Source organism: Pelophylax lessonae, assembly GCF_965119305.1.
Source record: "Pelophylax lessonae genome assembly, chromosome: 4".
NCBI classification, from domain to species: Eukaryota; Metazoa; Chordata; class Amphibia; order Anura; family Ranidae; genus Pelophylax; species Pelophylax lessonae.
In genome coordinates, this window is record NC_138771.1 from 517,190,308 (window position 1) to 517,206,988 (window position 16,681).

The window sequence follows — 16,681 nt, forward strand, 5'->3', positions numbered from 1 at the left end:
ATATTATATATATATATACACACACACACACACACACACACACACACACACAATCAAACCAATTAGTTAACATTCTACGAGGAGGTGAGCCGTGAGCTAGATAGTGGGAGACCAGTGGATGTGGTGTACCTGGATTTTGCTAAGGCGTTTGATACAGTTCCCCACAAACGCTTAATTTATAAAATAAGGTCTGCAGGCATCGACCACAAGGTTTGCTCTTGGATACAAAACTGGTTAAAAGGGCGTGTCCAAAGGCTGATAATAAAGAACGCGTACTCAGACTGGTCTGGGGTGGTAAGTGGGGTCCCCCAAGGCTCAGTCCTGGGACCAATTTTGTTCTATTCCTAAACAGCATTGAGGACGGGATCATTAGCTCAATCTGTTTTTGCAGATGGCCTCCTGCGCGAACTGACGTAGACCTAAGTCGGTCGCGTGCAGGCAGCTAGCGGCGCGCTCCTGCCCCCACTAAGCAGCGGGGAAGCCGATGCACGGGGCAGGCGGCTCCGATTGCCGCCCGACACCCGCAATCACTTGAGCGGAGTCCAAGACCAGATAATTCAGACGTACTGACGAGTATCAGTGCCGACTTCTGGAAGTTGATGGTCCACCTGAACTCCTGGAGCGTCCGAACCGTGACTGTTAGATCGCCCGACAGAGTGGCACACGACCTTGCCCTTAACAGGAGATCGTCCAGATAACCGAGGACCGCAATCCCCCCTCCTGCGCAGCAGAGCCAGCACCGGGGCCAAAACCTAGGTGAAGACCCTGGGAGCGGAAGCTAGACCAAAGGGTACTGCCACAAATTGAAAATGATCCTCCGCTACTGCAAAGCGGAGATACCGCTGATGACCCTCGTAGATAGGGATGTGCAGATACACATCCTTTAAATCGATGGAGGCCAGAAAATCGCCTTGATTTAAAGACGCCACCCTCGACCAAATGGATTCCATCCAAAACTTCTGTACCCACACAAAGTGGTTCATAGATTTGAGGTCCAGAATTGAACGCACCTTGCCCTCTTTTCTGGGCACCCTGAACAGGTTTGAATAGAATGATAAGGAAAGGTGACCAGCGCTACAGACTATAATATATGGTGGGAGGATGTGAACGAAAAAAGGTGTAAGCTGCCCCAATCAAACCTTAAGTGTAAAGGTGAAAAGTGCAAAGATGAAATGTGACGATTGGTGTTGGCGCTACCTTAGAAAATAAATAAAATCATATATAGTGCCCCAAATGGCGTGAATGGAGGTATAAGGTCCAGTGACCCACAAATTGTGAAGTGTTACCAAATGGTGTGAGTGAAGGTCTTAAAATAAAAATATGAGAACAAGGTGTTTATTCACATATATCCAAACACAAATCAACAAACCATATAGTGATATGTGTAAACAAAATATATATAAAATAAATAAACGGATACCGTGAAAATGTTAACCCACAACCACAAGTGTGTAAACAGGTTACAAATACCTGATACAAAAAATAAAAGGAACAGAGCGCACACCGCCCTAGTGTAACACCATTTATTTGAAGTTAATAGAAGCCATAAAAACAGGTACTCACAAACAGATAGGAAGTCATGCATGGAAATAAATATCCCCCGATGATGTTTACAGGGCTCTCTCCTCCTAGCCTCGGCGGCTCAGCTGTTCGTCCTGCACTAGTCAGTGAGTATCGTACGGCTAAGCCAACCGCCTCGGATTACTCAAGGAGACTCGATGTGGTGAGCCTGCGCACGGTCCAGCCGCTGCCGCACACCCTCCAAGAGCCGGATGCTATAGCCGCTCAGAGAAACTGACAATGCGGTTAAGCAGAGGGAGACTCCACGATCGGGACCCAGAGCATGACTTGCATGGGGTTGCTAAGGACAACGTTTCGGAGGCGTAGCCTCCTTCTTCAGATCTCAACACTCAGGTGTTCCGACAACCGGAAGTGACGTTTGACGTACAAGACTCCGCCCTACGCGTTTCATCAGAGGGACGTCAACTGGAGCGGCGTCAACTAAGCGTACTCCCGGACTTCTTATAGCCGCCCGTATCCAAGCAACGGAGGGGACGGAACAATGCCGCCATCTTGTTACTCCCTCTCCGGAAGCCATGTTGCTCCTCCACTGACTTCTTTTTTGGATGTGCAGGGGAACGGCCATATTTCATCATGTCTGATCAGTTTATTGTGACCGAGTGTACTACGATCCTTTAGCAATCTAAAAACATGTATTTATTAATATCATTAAAAAAGAAGGTCTCGTAAAAGAAAATAGAGATTTGTTGATTAAAAAAATAAAAACAAACAAGAGGCCATATGAATTTATTGTAAAACCGGAATCCCAGGTAAAAAAAGGGGGAACCATATCCGGAGTTCTATTTGTAAAAAACACGGACAATGAGAGACATAAAAAATAATAAAAAATATATATAAAAATATATATGAAATATTTTAAACCATCCAAAGCAGGATTATTTATATATAAGTGCATGTTTATATTGAAGGGAAGTCTGGGCAAATACCGAAAACATGACGAGATAATTGCCCTCAGTGCACAACATTGGGGAGGGGATACGCCAATGCGGACAAAGGCAATATGACTTTGTAGTTAAAAAAATGTGCTGACTCGGACAATAAGTGTGTCCATAGGGTGACGGGTGAGAATAAAGTATTAAGGAGACAAAAAAACATGAATGAATGTGCATTGTGCCAGTGAGGAGGATGTTGGATGAGAAGGCTAAATGCAAAAAAAAAAATATAAATAAACAAATAAATATCTGAAAGTAGGTAACAATATAGGGAAGAAGTGGTTGTGCAAATACTAAAACCAAATTGATGTTGGATGATAAGGATGAGTGCAAAACATGCTAAAAATTGCTAGGGAAATATATCATTTACATATTGAATGATGTTGGATAAAAAAATTAAAGTGCACAAGGTGAAATTGGTTGTATAAAACCAAGTAAAAATTATAAAAATAAAAATATGTATAAAAATTATAGATTTGGGGAGGATAAGACTATATGGATCTAATAGGTGATAAAAACCAGAGTAAATGTTCAATGAGGAGGATGAAAAGCAAAAATACACTTTGTTGATATGCCAATGATTCAGAAGACCATACTGATGCTGGATGAGAAGGATGGGAAACAAATACGTATGTGTGAAATATAAAAAATAAAAAATAAAAAGGTTGGTTTAAAAAATACCAAAATATGCTAAAAAACACATAAGCTGGGAAAAAAGGACCAAACTACAAGAAAAACCATTCAGTTAAAAGATGCTAAAAAATGCTAAAAAAACACAGGAGCTGAAAAAATGGGGCCGAAGCTTGAGGGCAAAGGTCTAAAATCCCAATACCAAAAAACATTTTTTATATATAAAATTGGATAAAAAATGGATAAATATATATAGAAGTGGAAAAAACAAGTAAAATGGGCTGAATGCTTATGTATCTGTAATGAAACAGTTCAAGTCTATATCAGCGTTCAGCCCTTCGGGACGGAGACATCTCATCATGTAAATCCACTTTGTTTCGTTGCGTGAAACCATTCTACGTTTATTACTGCCTCTCCAGTCTTCTTTAATCTTATCTATTGCATAAAAAGTAAGGCCAGAGGGGTCCTGAGCATGTGCCTCTTTAAAGTGTCTTGAAAGAGTATGTTTGTCAAAACCCTTTCTGATGTTTTTGATATGTTCACGTATTCTGACGTACAGCTGTCAGGTAGTTCTTCCAATGTACTGTAGATGACACGGGCACTCTATAACATATGTCACGTAGGAACTAGTACATGTAATGGTGTCCTTAATCCTAAACTCTTCTCCTGTGGTATTTGATTTGAAATTTGTGATTTTCCTGGGCTGGTTTCTATTCGTTCTGCATGGTAGGCATTTCTTGCATCTAAAGAAACCATTAAGGTTGGTCGGGAGGGTGATCCGTTTTGGGGGGTTTATCACATTTTTCACCAATCTGTCTCTTAAAGTAGGGGCTCTCCTGTATATGAAGGTTGGCTTCTTTGGTAAGATCTTCTTGAGTATTTTATCTGCTGCGAGAACGGGCCAATGCTTTTTTATTATTCTCTCGACCTCTTTGTGTTGCCTATTAAAGCCAGTGATGAAGGCAAATTCATAGTTGTTCTTCCTTTCTTTCTTATCTTTGTCCTTAATGAGTTCTTCCCTATTCATATTTCTTACTATTTTCTTGAGGTTTTCCATTTCCTTCTTGTTATATCCCTTCTCTATGAATCTCTCTACGAGGAGATCAGCCTGTATATCATAATCCCGAGCATTACTGCAGTTCCAGAACTGTTTCATTACAGATACATAAGCATTCAGCCCATTTTACTTGTTTTTTCCACTTCTATATATTTTTATCCATTTTTTATCCAATTTTATATATAAAAAAATGGTTTTTGGTATTGGGATTTTAGACCTTTGCCCTCAAGCTTCGGCCCCATTTTTTCAGCTCCTGTGTTTTTTAGCAGTTTTTAGCATATTTTAACCGAATGGTTTTTCTTGTAGTTTGGTCCTTTTTTCCCAGCTTATGTGTTTTTTAGCATATTTTGGTATTTTTTAAACCAACCTTTTTATTTTTTATATTTCACACATACGTATTTGTTCCCATCCTTCTCATCCAGCATCAGTATGGTCTTCTGAATCATTGGCATATCAACAAAGTGTATTTTTGCTTTTCATCCTCCTCATTGAACATTTACTCTGGTTTTTATCACCTATTAGATCCATATAGTCTTATCCTCCCCAAATCTATAATTTTTATACATATTTTTATTTTTATAATTTTTACTTGGTTTTATACAACCAATTTCACCTTGTGCACTTTAATTTTTTTATCCAACATCATTCAATATGTAAATGATATATTTCCCTAGCAATTTTTAGCATGTTTTGCACTCATCCTTATCATCCAACATCAATTTGGTTTTAGTATTTGCACAACCACTTCTTCCCTATATTGTTACCTACTTTCAGATATTTATTTGTTTATTTATATTTTTTTATTTTTTTGCATTTAGCCTTCTCATCCAACATCCTCCTCACTGGCACAATGCACATTCATTCATGTTTTTTTGTCTCCTTAATACTTTATTCTCACCCGTCACCCTATGGACACACTTATTGTCCGAGTCAGCACATTTTTTTAACTACAAAGTCATATTGCCTTCGTCCGCATTGGCGTATCCCCTCCCCAATGTTGTGCACTGAGGACAATTATCTCGTCATGTTTTCGGTATTTGCCCAGACTTCCCTTCAATATAAACATGCACTTATATATAAATAATCCTGCTTTGGATGGTTTAAAATATTTCATATATATTTTTATATATATTTTTTATTATTTTTTATGTCTCTCATTGTCCGTGTTTTTTACAAATAGAACTCCGGATATGGTTCCCCCTTTTTTTACCTGGGATTCCGGTTTTACAATAAATTCATATGGCCTCTTGTTTATTTTTATTTTTTTAATCAGCAAATCTCTATTTTCTATTACGAGACCTTCTTTTTTAATGATATTAATAAATACATGTTTTTAGATTGCTAAAGGATCGTAGTACACTCGGTCACAATAAACTGATCAGACATGATGAAATATGGCCGTTCCCCTGCACATCCAAAAAAGAAGTCAGTGGAGGAGCAACATGGCTTCCGGAGAGGGAGTAACAAGATGGCGGCATTGTTCAGTCCCCTCCGTTGCTTGGATACGGGCGGCTATAAGAATTCCGGGAGTACGCTTAGTTGACGCTGCTCCAGTTGACGTCCCTCTGATGAAACGCATAGGGCGGAGTCTTGTACGTCAAACGTCACTTCCGGTTGTCGGCCGTGGAACGTGGAAGCATCCCGGCGCGCACTATTTTCTGATCCTGATCATCTGAACGAGTGAGTCTACTACGCCTTTGCTTATTACTGTATGGATTATCTATTCACTATGGGGCCTTCTTCTTTCTATGTGAGCATCTAGGGCATCCGCCACCGGCTCATGATTGCTCCCCTGTAACGGAGAAGAACCCCCCTACATACCATCATACAGGTTGTATCATCACAAACGCCACCCAGTGGCCACTCGTGGACTTTACCTATTAGCATCTATATTTTTTTCACCATTTAATCACAGTTTGTGTGGCACATATATCAGGTATTTGTAACCTGTTTACACAATTGTGGTTGTGGGTTAACATTTTCACGGTATCCGTTTATTTTATATATATTTTGTTTACACATATCACTATATGGTTTGTTGATTTGTGTTTGGATATATGTGAATAAACACCTTGTTCTCATATTTTTATTTTAAGACCTTCACTCACACCATTTGGTAACACTTCACAATTTGTGGGTCACTGGACCTTATACCCCCATTCACGCCATTTGGGGCACTATATATAATTTTATTTATTTTCTAAGGTAGCGCCAACACCAATCGTCACATTTCATCTTTGCAGGTTTGAATAGAAACCGCGAAACCTGTCCCGCTGAGGAACCGGGACAATAACGCTCTGCACAAGAACATCTTGCACTGCCCCCTTGAGATCCATCTAACGATCTGGAGACAGACGAAGATTTGATGGAAAGAACCTGTCTGCTGGGCGAGACCAAAATTAGATCTTTTACCCTGAATGAATCAGTTTGTGAACCCATTTGTCTTGAATCAGAGACATCCAGGGTTCCCAAAGAAACGCAGACGCCCCCCCCACCCCTGAACCGGGTGAGGGCGTCCCTTCATGCGGAGGAAGACTTGGCCCTAGCACCTGACTGACCGGCCTTGGACTTACCTGACCAAGCCTTCTTGTTTCCGCCGGAGGCTTTGAACGGTTTCTTTTTTTCATGTGCCCCTGAGGCACAAAAAGCCCCCGGTGAGCCTTGAACGAAGGTCCCCGCCTACCGCGGGGTGTCTTACCCTTCGCGGATTGAGGTAGAAGAATGCTCTTACCCCCTGTGAGACCCTTGATCAACTCATCCAAGGAGTCCCCAAAAAGGGAAGATCAGACACGGCCTTCTTAGAAGCTTGGTCCGCCGACCAGCTCTGCAGCCATACCATGCAGCGAAAAGCAATCCCCACAGCAGATAGTCTTTCAACCAGAGGAGCCTCGTCCAGGGCTGCGTCACACAGATACACCATGGGCCATTTGATCCGTGAGCTCAATGAGAGTTGGAGGAGCCGATTTAGCCAGCAAGTTGCTCTTAAGCACCTTAATGCATTCCATAACCGTCTGAGAAACCAGCACAGAGGCGAACACAGGCTTGAGGAGCGAGCCCACCACCAAGTGTTTTTATATCCAGCAAACAGGGAATCTAACGCAATCACAGATGATTTGAGTTTTCTGTCTTGCCATGATACTGTTTATACCATGTTGCATTGTAAAATACATGTACTAATGTGATTTTGTATCACCCTGTTGTAGAGTCAGATCTGCAGCATTCAGTCATTTACCCCAGAAGAAGTAGCACATCCCAGCTTCGAAACGCGTTAAGTACCCTGTTGCTGCTTCCCTGTTAATCTCCGTATCTGTGCTGTGTTTTTTTATGCTAGAACTGTTTGTTTATTCATCCAGTGTGTTTTTGTCTAATAATTTTCTGTGTTAAATAAAGTATATATTTTTTACTACTTTTTGATTTGGTGTGTGCCTGCAAAGTAGCAACCCCTTAGGGGATACCCTCTCTTCCTGCATTTGCATTCGGGATGTGGCACTTTTTTTGGGGCCTTGTTGAGGACTAACCCTTTGTCCAGAAAAAATGGATTTTTGTAAAATCTTACCGTAAAATCCTTTTCTCTTAAGCTCATTGACAGACGCAGTCCTCTTGATTAATAACACATTGGGTTATACTGCCCTCTACAGGAGTAGGACACTAGACGGAAGGAAAACGTTCTGGCCACACCTTAGGGGCAGTCCCAGAGGGTATATACTCTCACTTCCTGCTACAGGATGTCAGTTATGTCACAAAGCAGTGTCAGAGAATTTAACCCAACCCAACTCAAAAGTAGAGGGGCGGGTACTGCGTCTGTCAATGAGCTTAAGAGAAAAGGATTTTACGGTAAGATTTTACAAAAATCCATTTTTCTCTGTCGCTCATTGACAGACGCAGTCCTCTTGATTAATAACACATTGAGACGTCCCAAAGCAGTGCCACAAATGAGGGGTGGGATAACAGAAATCAAAATCCAGAAGGCCCAACCGGAGCCAACCAGAAGCATCAAGGACTCATCGAGCAAAAAGATGAGACCTAAGTGAAAAACCCAACAAACCCTCGGGGTAGACCAACGGTCTCCTCAAATTGCGGCCTGCAGAACCTTGCGGCCAAAAGAGGCATCCGACAATGCCATCACATCAACTTTTTGTAAAGGTATGAACCGACGATCAAGTAGTCGCCTTGAAAACCTGGACCACTGACGCCTGATGGCAGAAGGCCCAGGAAACATTAAGCGCCCGAGTAGAGTGCGCCTTAACAGGGAACGGGGGATCCCGCCCCTTAAAAGAATAAGCCTGTACCACCGTCTGTCTGATCCATCTAGAGATGGTCGCGGCAGAAACAGGCAACCCCTTTCTAGGGCCATCCGTGATCACAAAAAGTGAATCCGTTTTACGAAACGAGTTCGTAGTAGTCAAGTGTACCCTGATTGTCCGAACCCCATCCAAGGAGTGTAATGCAACCTCCCAAGGATGGCTAGGCTTAGGGCACAGGGAAGGTAACACAATATTCTTATTCAGATGAAACTCTGAAACCACTTTAGGAAGGAAGGATGGATTCGGACGAAGAACCACCTTATCCCTATGAACCACCAGATATGGGGAACGACAAGATAATGCGGCCAGTTCTGACACCCTGCGTGCAGAAGTAATGACCACCAAGAAGGCCACCCTCTGGGATAATGTAAGCAAGGGAATATCCCTGACCAGATTAAGATCCCAGGGCGGTAAGGGCGCGCGCACTGGCGGAGCCAGGTGCCGCACTCCCTGGATGAAATTACGCACCAAGGAATGAGTAGCCAAAGGTTTCTGAAAGAAGATTGCTAACGCTGAAACCTGACCCTTGATAGTGCTCAAGGACAGTTTCTGCTCAACCCCCTGTTGCAGAAAGGCCAAGATTCGGGTTACCGAATAAGTACGTGGGGGAAATCCAAGAGATTCACACCATGCAATATAAGACTTCCATGTGCTGGAAGTCGCTTTCCTTGCTTTATTTAGAGTAGGAATAACTGAAGCTGACAATCCCTTGTCCTTCAGTACCTGGGTCTCAATGGCCAGGCCATCAAGCCAGCGATTGTAAAGCAAGATGGAAGATCGGTCCCTGAGTCCGCAGATCCTCCCTGAGAGGAAGTCTCCAAGGAGCGTCTGCGACCAGTCTGCCCAAGTCGTCGTGTCCGGCTTGACGAGGCTAGTCCGGAATTACCAGGATAACTGGAATCCCCTCCACCTCTATCCTGCGAAGAAGTTCCTGTAGTAACTTGAGAGGATGGAAGGCATACCGTAGCTGATACTGCCCCCACTGGGCGATCAGCGTGTCTGCTGCGTCCGCTAGAGGATCGCGGGCGCGAGCTACAAACCTCTGCACTTTCCTGTTGAGCCGAGACGCCAACAGATCCACATCCGGGATGCCCCAATGAAGGGACAGCTAGTGAAATACCTCTGGATGAAGAGGCCATACCCCTTGATCCAGAATCTGATGGCTGAGATAATCTGCCTGCCGATTTCCCACCTCCGGAGTGAATACTGCGGAGAGAGCCGGAACAAACCGTTCCGTCCAACAAAAGATGCTGGTCATTTCGATGGCCACCAGGACACTATAGGTGCCCCTTTGGTGATTGACATAAGCCACGACCGTTGCATTGATTGGATCCGAACCGGGCTGCCCTAGAGCTGCTCGGTCCAGTAAATCAGACAAAGTCTGATCGCTCTCAGTTCCGATACCTTTATTGGTAACCTGGATACTATCGGAAGGAATGACTTCCCCTGGTTGAGCATCGGAGACCGAAGCCACCAGACCAGAGACTCCCTGGTCCGCTCGCTCAACCGGATCCGATTGTCCAGAGAATCGAGATTCCGATTCCATTTGAGAAGAATCTCCTCTTGGAGAATTCGGGTATGAGACTGGGCGAACGATGCTGCCTCTAAGGAGGCCACCATTAGTCCCAGCCAGTTGACGGACAGCCACATCCGAATCGTTGACTGAACCTTCTGGAGTTTCTCCGCAAGGAGAAACACCTTGCCAAGGATCTATCCAAAATTAGGCCCAGATAGTTCAGTCTCCTGGTGGGAACCAGGAATGATCTTTGGGAAAAGCAAAGAAAACGCTGATGTCCTGCGAAGATGGGGATATGAAGATAGGCATCCTAAAGGTCAATGGATGCCAGGAAATCCCCCTGATGCAGGGAGGCCACCACTGTTCGGATGGACTCCATCTTTCCCAAGTCCAGAATTTGGACGCACCTTGCCCTCTTTCCTGGACATTGTGAGCAGGTTCGAATAGAACCCCTGAAAACGTTCTATCCAAGGAACGGGAACTACCGCTCCCTGTAGCATACGAATGTTGGGAGGGAAGAATCGCACCGGTAGAAGTGATCGAATACTCGATCTTGTATCTCGACCGTATGACCTTTTGAACCCCTTTGACCGGGATTCAGGAAAACCCTGGATCTGGAAACCGGTGAAGACGTCCCCCCACCCCAGAGATGGGTGGGGGCGCATCAGGCTGTCTTAGCAAGAGAGTGCTCTTGCCCCCCAGTGAGATCCTTTATAATCTCACCCAAACAGGCGATCCCCTTGAAAGGGGAGATTAGCCCTTACTTGAAACTAAACCAATGGCAACCACTGGCCTAAAGGTTGACCCTATCAGGGAAAAAATGAAGCGGGATTCCGCTTTCACTCTTCGATCCACCGGATCCCTAAAGGACGGAGCGTCCACCAACGGAATAACAGTGGCTTTATCTGGAAATCGGTGAGTCCACCACTGGTGGTACCGTCCATCTTTTAAGGAGGGATTCCTCAAACGGATAGCGCCTAGCCATGCGTTTGGAAATAGCAGGGGTACGTTTCAGACGACCCCATTTGGGCAAAGGAAAATCCTTCGCCATTTTGGTAGGCTGACCCAAAAAGGAATTTCAGTCTCAGCTACCTCTGCCGGTGTAACCTCAAGACTTAAGGTTTCCCGGACAGACACAACTAGTGCATCCACCAACGCTCTTCTTGTGCTATGGCAGAGGCAAAAACGTCCTCCTCACTGTCTGAGGAGACTGTACCTGAGACAGCAGCCCCAGAAGAGGGACCTGCAGCTGCAGTGACCCGCTCGGAATCCGTATCTGAAGTATCAGATGAAATAGGGGTAGGCGGGGGTCGTTTTCTTGACCCCCGTCCCTGACAGGCTACCTCCACCCGGGATACCAAAGACTCCAAAACTGCTGATAATGCATCAATAACCAGTGGGGTACTGGAGGGTCCTGCGGCCACCTCGAGGGGATCAGGTGGGGATACATGTGTGGCAGGGTCCATGATTATACAAGACACTTGCCAGCGATCAAAAAAATAATTGCAAAGAAAAAAACTTTTTATTTTTTTTGTAATCCCCCAGCGCAACAGCGCCCCTCAGTGTTACCTGCTTTGGACCCCACAGAGAGAGAGAGAGACCCCAAGGCTCACCACCTGATGCACAGAAGTTTCTATCAACCTGCCTCAGCGCTGTCTTCTTACGGACAGGAAGTCTTTTGGCACTTTTCCCGGGTAAAGGAGGTGGCTCCGCCCCTTTACACGCCTTTCGGCGCCTCCCATGCTTCTCCACGAAGTAACTGGTCACTTCCAAAATGGCCGCCCCCATGCTGGAGACACGAGGCTACGCCAAGATTGCGGCCCTGCGCGACCTGCGGGGAAATGGCGGCGGCCTGTGGAAGATGGCAGCAGCCTGCTGCGGCCTGCGGAAGCGCTATCGGCCTGTGCGGCCTGCGGGGAGCTGTGGGAGGATGGCGGCCTGTGGGAGGATAGCGGTCTGCGGGAGGATGGCGGCCTGCGGATGGCGGTAGTCCAGGCACAGGCATCGGCCTGTATTGCAACCTTATCAGGTAGGATGCTATCACCCTTATACATGGCCATCATCACAGTAATGCCACTGACTTCAGTCATGGTCCCTTAACAGTGCCCACTTATACAGTGACTTTAGATAGTCAGCTCCCAAACCAAGCCTCCTAGTTTTTTTTTTTTTCACACAATCACACTCAATTGGGGGATCTGTGACCTGTTACAGGATAGAGAGGGGACCCAGAAACCTGAGCGTCCGACCATCCTAAGGAGGGGCCCGCGTCCACCAACAAACCCGACAGGGGGGAAAGGGGGAAAATTCTACTCACCATACCGGAACCAGGCGGGCGCCAACTCCTGACAGAACCCCTCTTCACCGAGGTGGGGGGGCTGTCGACCAATACGGACGCCGTGACTCAGTTTCCAACTGGTCGTTGGCGTCCAGGCGAGACGTTTAACTCGCAGGGTCAGTCCCCGTCCAGTGGGACTATGTCGCGGCCGACCCAGCGCGGAGCTAGAGCCTGCACGCGCTCGCAGGCTGACTGGGGTGATCACTGGATCTCAACATCCAGCCCATCGCCCAGTTTCAGCGTACTTGCTTGAAGATCTCACAGGAACACTGGAGAAAAAAAGCTGCCTAATAAAAAAGTTTTCTAAAAAATCTTGCCAGGACCAAGATCCCAGCAAGGAACTTAGGTCCTTACTCCTAACTAGACAGAAAAAACTGACATCCTGTAGCAGGAAGTGAGAGTATATACCCTCTGGGACTGCCCCTAAGGTGTGGCCAGAACATTTTCCTTCCGTCTAGTGTCCTACTCCTGTAGAGGGCAGTATAACCCAATGTGTTATTAATCAAGAGGACTGCGTCTGTCAATGAGCGACAGAGAAACCTTTTTACAACCAGACAGTTGATTGCAAGAGTATGGCTCAGAAAATCCCCACCAACTTTTTAGAATTGGGTCGCTGCTGTTAATTTGACCCTACCTTATAAAAAAATCTTATACTGTACTTCCACAGAGAGTGTCCTGCTAAATACCACAAGCTCTGTAACAGATGGTTAGAAAATGCCTCTATATGTACTGATGACAAATCCGTTGCTTGATAAGCAACCAGGCTGTGGGCATTACGAATCTAAAGTGTGTCTTTCATCGTGCATTATTATGTTTTGTAGGCTGGTGTATTTGAGGTCTGTCAACCGACTACTGTATTACCTCTATTGATGATTATAGGCACCATTTAATACTATTGAGTGTATTTGTACACTATGTATAAACATGTTTTTTCTCCTTGTTACTAATTGCACTGTCACCTGTTCACTTTTTTTTAAAAAAAGCATTTTTTTTATGTATTTATTGTTTGATAGAAAAAAAAAAAAAAATACCCCAGCGCCAATGGGAGAAAACAATGCCCCATCGTTGGTTTTACTGGGAGTAAAAATAGTACCTCATCATTGGTATCTGTAGGAGGAATAGTGTCCCATCATTAGTTTCATTTGTGAATGGAATAGTGCCCAAAGGGGTGGACAGGGGCAAGCCGCAGTTTGGAGACCACTGCTATAGAGGAAAGCCTATGTCGCTCTATAAATGTTGCGGACCCCCAGGGCCCGGTCCCAAGTGAAACCTTTGTTACACTGGTAGTTCTGCCACTTCTTTCACTGGAAACATCTGAACTCATTTAAAGTCATTTAAAGGGGTGTCTATGTACCTCAGAGCTGCTGTGCCGTCTCCATGTTTTTGTATACTGCAACCTCCCTCTCACGCTACAATAAACAAGGACACATTAAATTAAAAGAGAACACAGTGTCTGTACCAAGGAAAGTAATAGTCCATAGGCCCCACTAACTCCCTGCATTTGGTGGCATTATGTTTTGCAAAAGACAGATGCCATGTGCAAAAATCAATTCATTCCAGGCTTTAATACCAAATATCAGCTCACAGCACAAATAAATATAAAACACGTGGATCTCCTCTTTTTTGCAGAAAAAGGTATTTTTGGTTTGTGGGGCCCTGTTACACTGCTGGTTCACATGCTTGCAGTTTCCATATAATGGAAAAACAGTACATGTAATTCTACTTACTGAACCTTGTTTTCAGTCTCGGGGTACAAGATTTGGCTCAATGTGTTGGTCATGCCAAGTGGGATGAACCCAATGGGAATCTTACTGAAGGAGGCCTGTTAAAAAAAAAAAAAAAATAAATAAATAAATAAATAAATCACCAGTGTATGTTTTAGTGGGTGTGTTTAAGATGTTACAAAGGACCCAATTCAGGGACAAAACTCTTACAAATGAAAAGGTAGGCGACGGACAGTAGGTAGAGCCCCACTGATAAATTATATATTTTGAGGGAACTCTATAGTGAATATAGGTCATTTAATATACCTGGTTCATTACAGGATCCTGGCTCAAAGGAGCTATTACCTCTTTACTTAAGGTCCAGCCATCGCTTGAAATCTGAAGGGTTGGCTTTTGATGCGAGTCTTTTTATTGATGCTGTCGTTTTACCTTATTGTACACTGTACCGTTTTTTTCAGTGTTACAATAATTTATTAAAAAATGGATTTTTGTAAGATCTTACCGTAAAATCCTTTTCTCTTAAGCTCATTGACAGACGTAGTCTTCTTGATTCTCAAGAGCTGGGTTATGTTGTCTCCGCAGGAGTAGGACTAGGCAGAAAGACAAAACGTTCTGGCTCCACCTTAGGGGCAGTCCCTGAGGGTATATCCTCCCTCTCTCTGCTACAGGGAATCAGTTCTGTTCTAAAGCAGTAACAGAGAATTTAACCCAACCCAACTCAATGATAGAGGGGCGGGTACTACGTCTGTCAATGAGCTTAAGAGAAAAGGATTTTACGGTAAGATCTTACAAAAATCCATTTTTCTCTATCGCTCATTGACAGACGTAGTCTTCTTGATTCTCAAGAGCTGGGACATCCAGAAGCAGTGCCACAAATGAGGGGTGGGATTGACAAAAATCAAAATCCAATCTAGAAGGCCCAACCGGTGCCAAACTAGAAGTTTTAAAGGCTCATTATAAACAAAGAATGAGACTCAAATGAAAAATTTCCAACGGAAAAAAAACCCCTCGAGGTAGACCACTGGTCTCCTCAAATGGCGGCCTGCAAAACCTTGCGGCCAAACACGGCATCAGATGATGCCATTACATCAACTTTATAATGTTTTGTAAAGGTATGCACCGACGACCAGGTAGCCGCCTTGCACACCTGGACCACTGGACGCCTGATGGCGAAAGGCCCATGACGCACTAAGCGCCCGAGTGGAGTGCGCCTTAACAGGGAACGGGGGCTCCCGACCCTTAATAGAATAAGCCTGTACCACCGTCTGTCTGATCCATCTGGAAATGGTCGCGGCAGATGCAGGCAACCCCTTTTTGGGTCCATCCGGGATCACAAAAAGTGAATCCGTCTTGCGAAACGAGTCTGTCGTTTTCAAGTATACCCTGATCGCCCGGACCACATCCAAGGAGTGTAAAGCAAACTCCCGAGGATGACTGGGCTTAGGACACAGGGAAGGTAATACAATTTCTTCATTCAGATGAAATTCTGAAACCACTTTTGGTAGGAAGGATGGATTCGGACGAAGAACCACCTTATCTCTATGAACCACCAGATATGGTGAACGACAAGATAATGCGGCCAGTTCTGACACCCTGCGTGCAGAAGTAATAGCCACCAAGAAGGCCACCTTCTGGGACAACGTAGGTAGAGGAATCTCCCTAATATCTTCAAAGGGAGGTTTCTGAAGCCACTCCGGACGCCTCGACTCTCTGGTTCCTGGCGTCCAAGCGAGACTTTTAACTCGCAAGGTCAGTCCCTCCACTGGGACTCCGTCGCGGCTGACCCAGCGCGGAGCTCTGGTCTGCACGCGCTCGTAGGCAGAAACCGGGGTGACCACTGGATCTCAACATCCAGCCCGTCGCCCGGCCCCGCATACTTACTTGAATGTGTCGCGGCCGACCAAGCACAATGCAATGGTCTGCGCGCGCTCGTAGGCCGGCTGGGGTGACCACAAGTGTCGCCCAGTCCGGCGTTTTTGCTTGAAGATCTCACAGGAAAAACACTGGAGAAAAACTACCTAAAAAATGTCTTTTTCTAAAGAAAAAAGTCTTGCCAGGACCAAAAGATCCCAGCAAGGAACTTAGGTCCTTACTCCTGACTAGACAGAAAAAAACTGATTCCCTGTAGCAGAGAGAGGGAGGATATACCCTCAGGGACTGCCCCTAAGGTGGAGCCAGAACGTTTTGTCTTTCTGCCTAGTCCTACTCCTGCGGAGACAACATAACCCAGCTCTTGAGAATCAAGAAGACTACGTCTGTCAATGAGCGATAGAGAAAATCATTTTTAATTTCGTACTACACCATGAGCCTTTTTATTATTTTTTCAAACTCTCCTAGATGATGTGCTGAGCTGTATAATCTGATGGAGGATGTCCTCTTGCCCGGATATCACCGCTAATCCAAGTTTCAAGTGATCGTGGAGTTGACTGTTCACCCTATTGCTGTCCTATAATTTAGACAGCATTTGGCTCTGGTGAGTTTGAAATTCACTTGTATGGTGGTGGACTTATCTACACGTGTGACCATGATAATATGAACTTTATATGAACATTTATTTATTTTTGTCATACCCACTATTGGGACACGATATTTATTTTTTATA

The 16,681-nt window shown here is 44.8% G+C and overlaps 1 protein-coding gene across 1 annotated transcript in view; it reads right to left on the reverse strand.

Moving 5' to 3' along the window:
- AGK (acylglycerol kinase) overlaps positions 1-16,681 on the reverse strand; it is a 160,204-nt gene that overhangs the window by 55,457 nt on the left and 88,066 nt on the right. Inside the window, exon 8 of the mRNA XM_082256998.1 lies at positions 14,083-14,177. Within this exon, the coding sequence (XP_082113124.1) occupies positions 14,083-14,177 (95 nt within the window). The remainder of the gene's footprint in view (positions 1-14,082; positions 14,178-16,681) is intronic.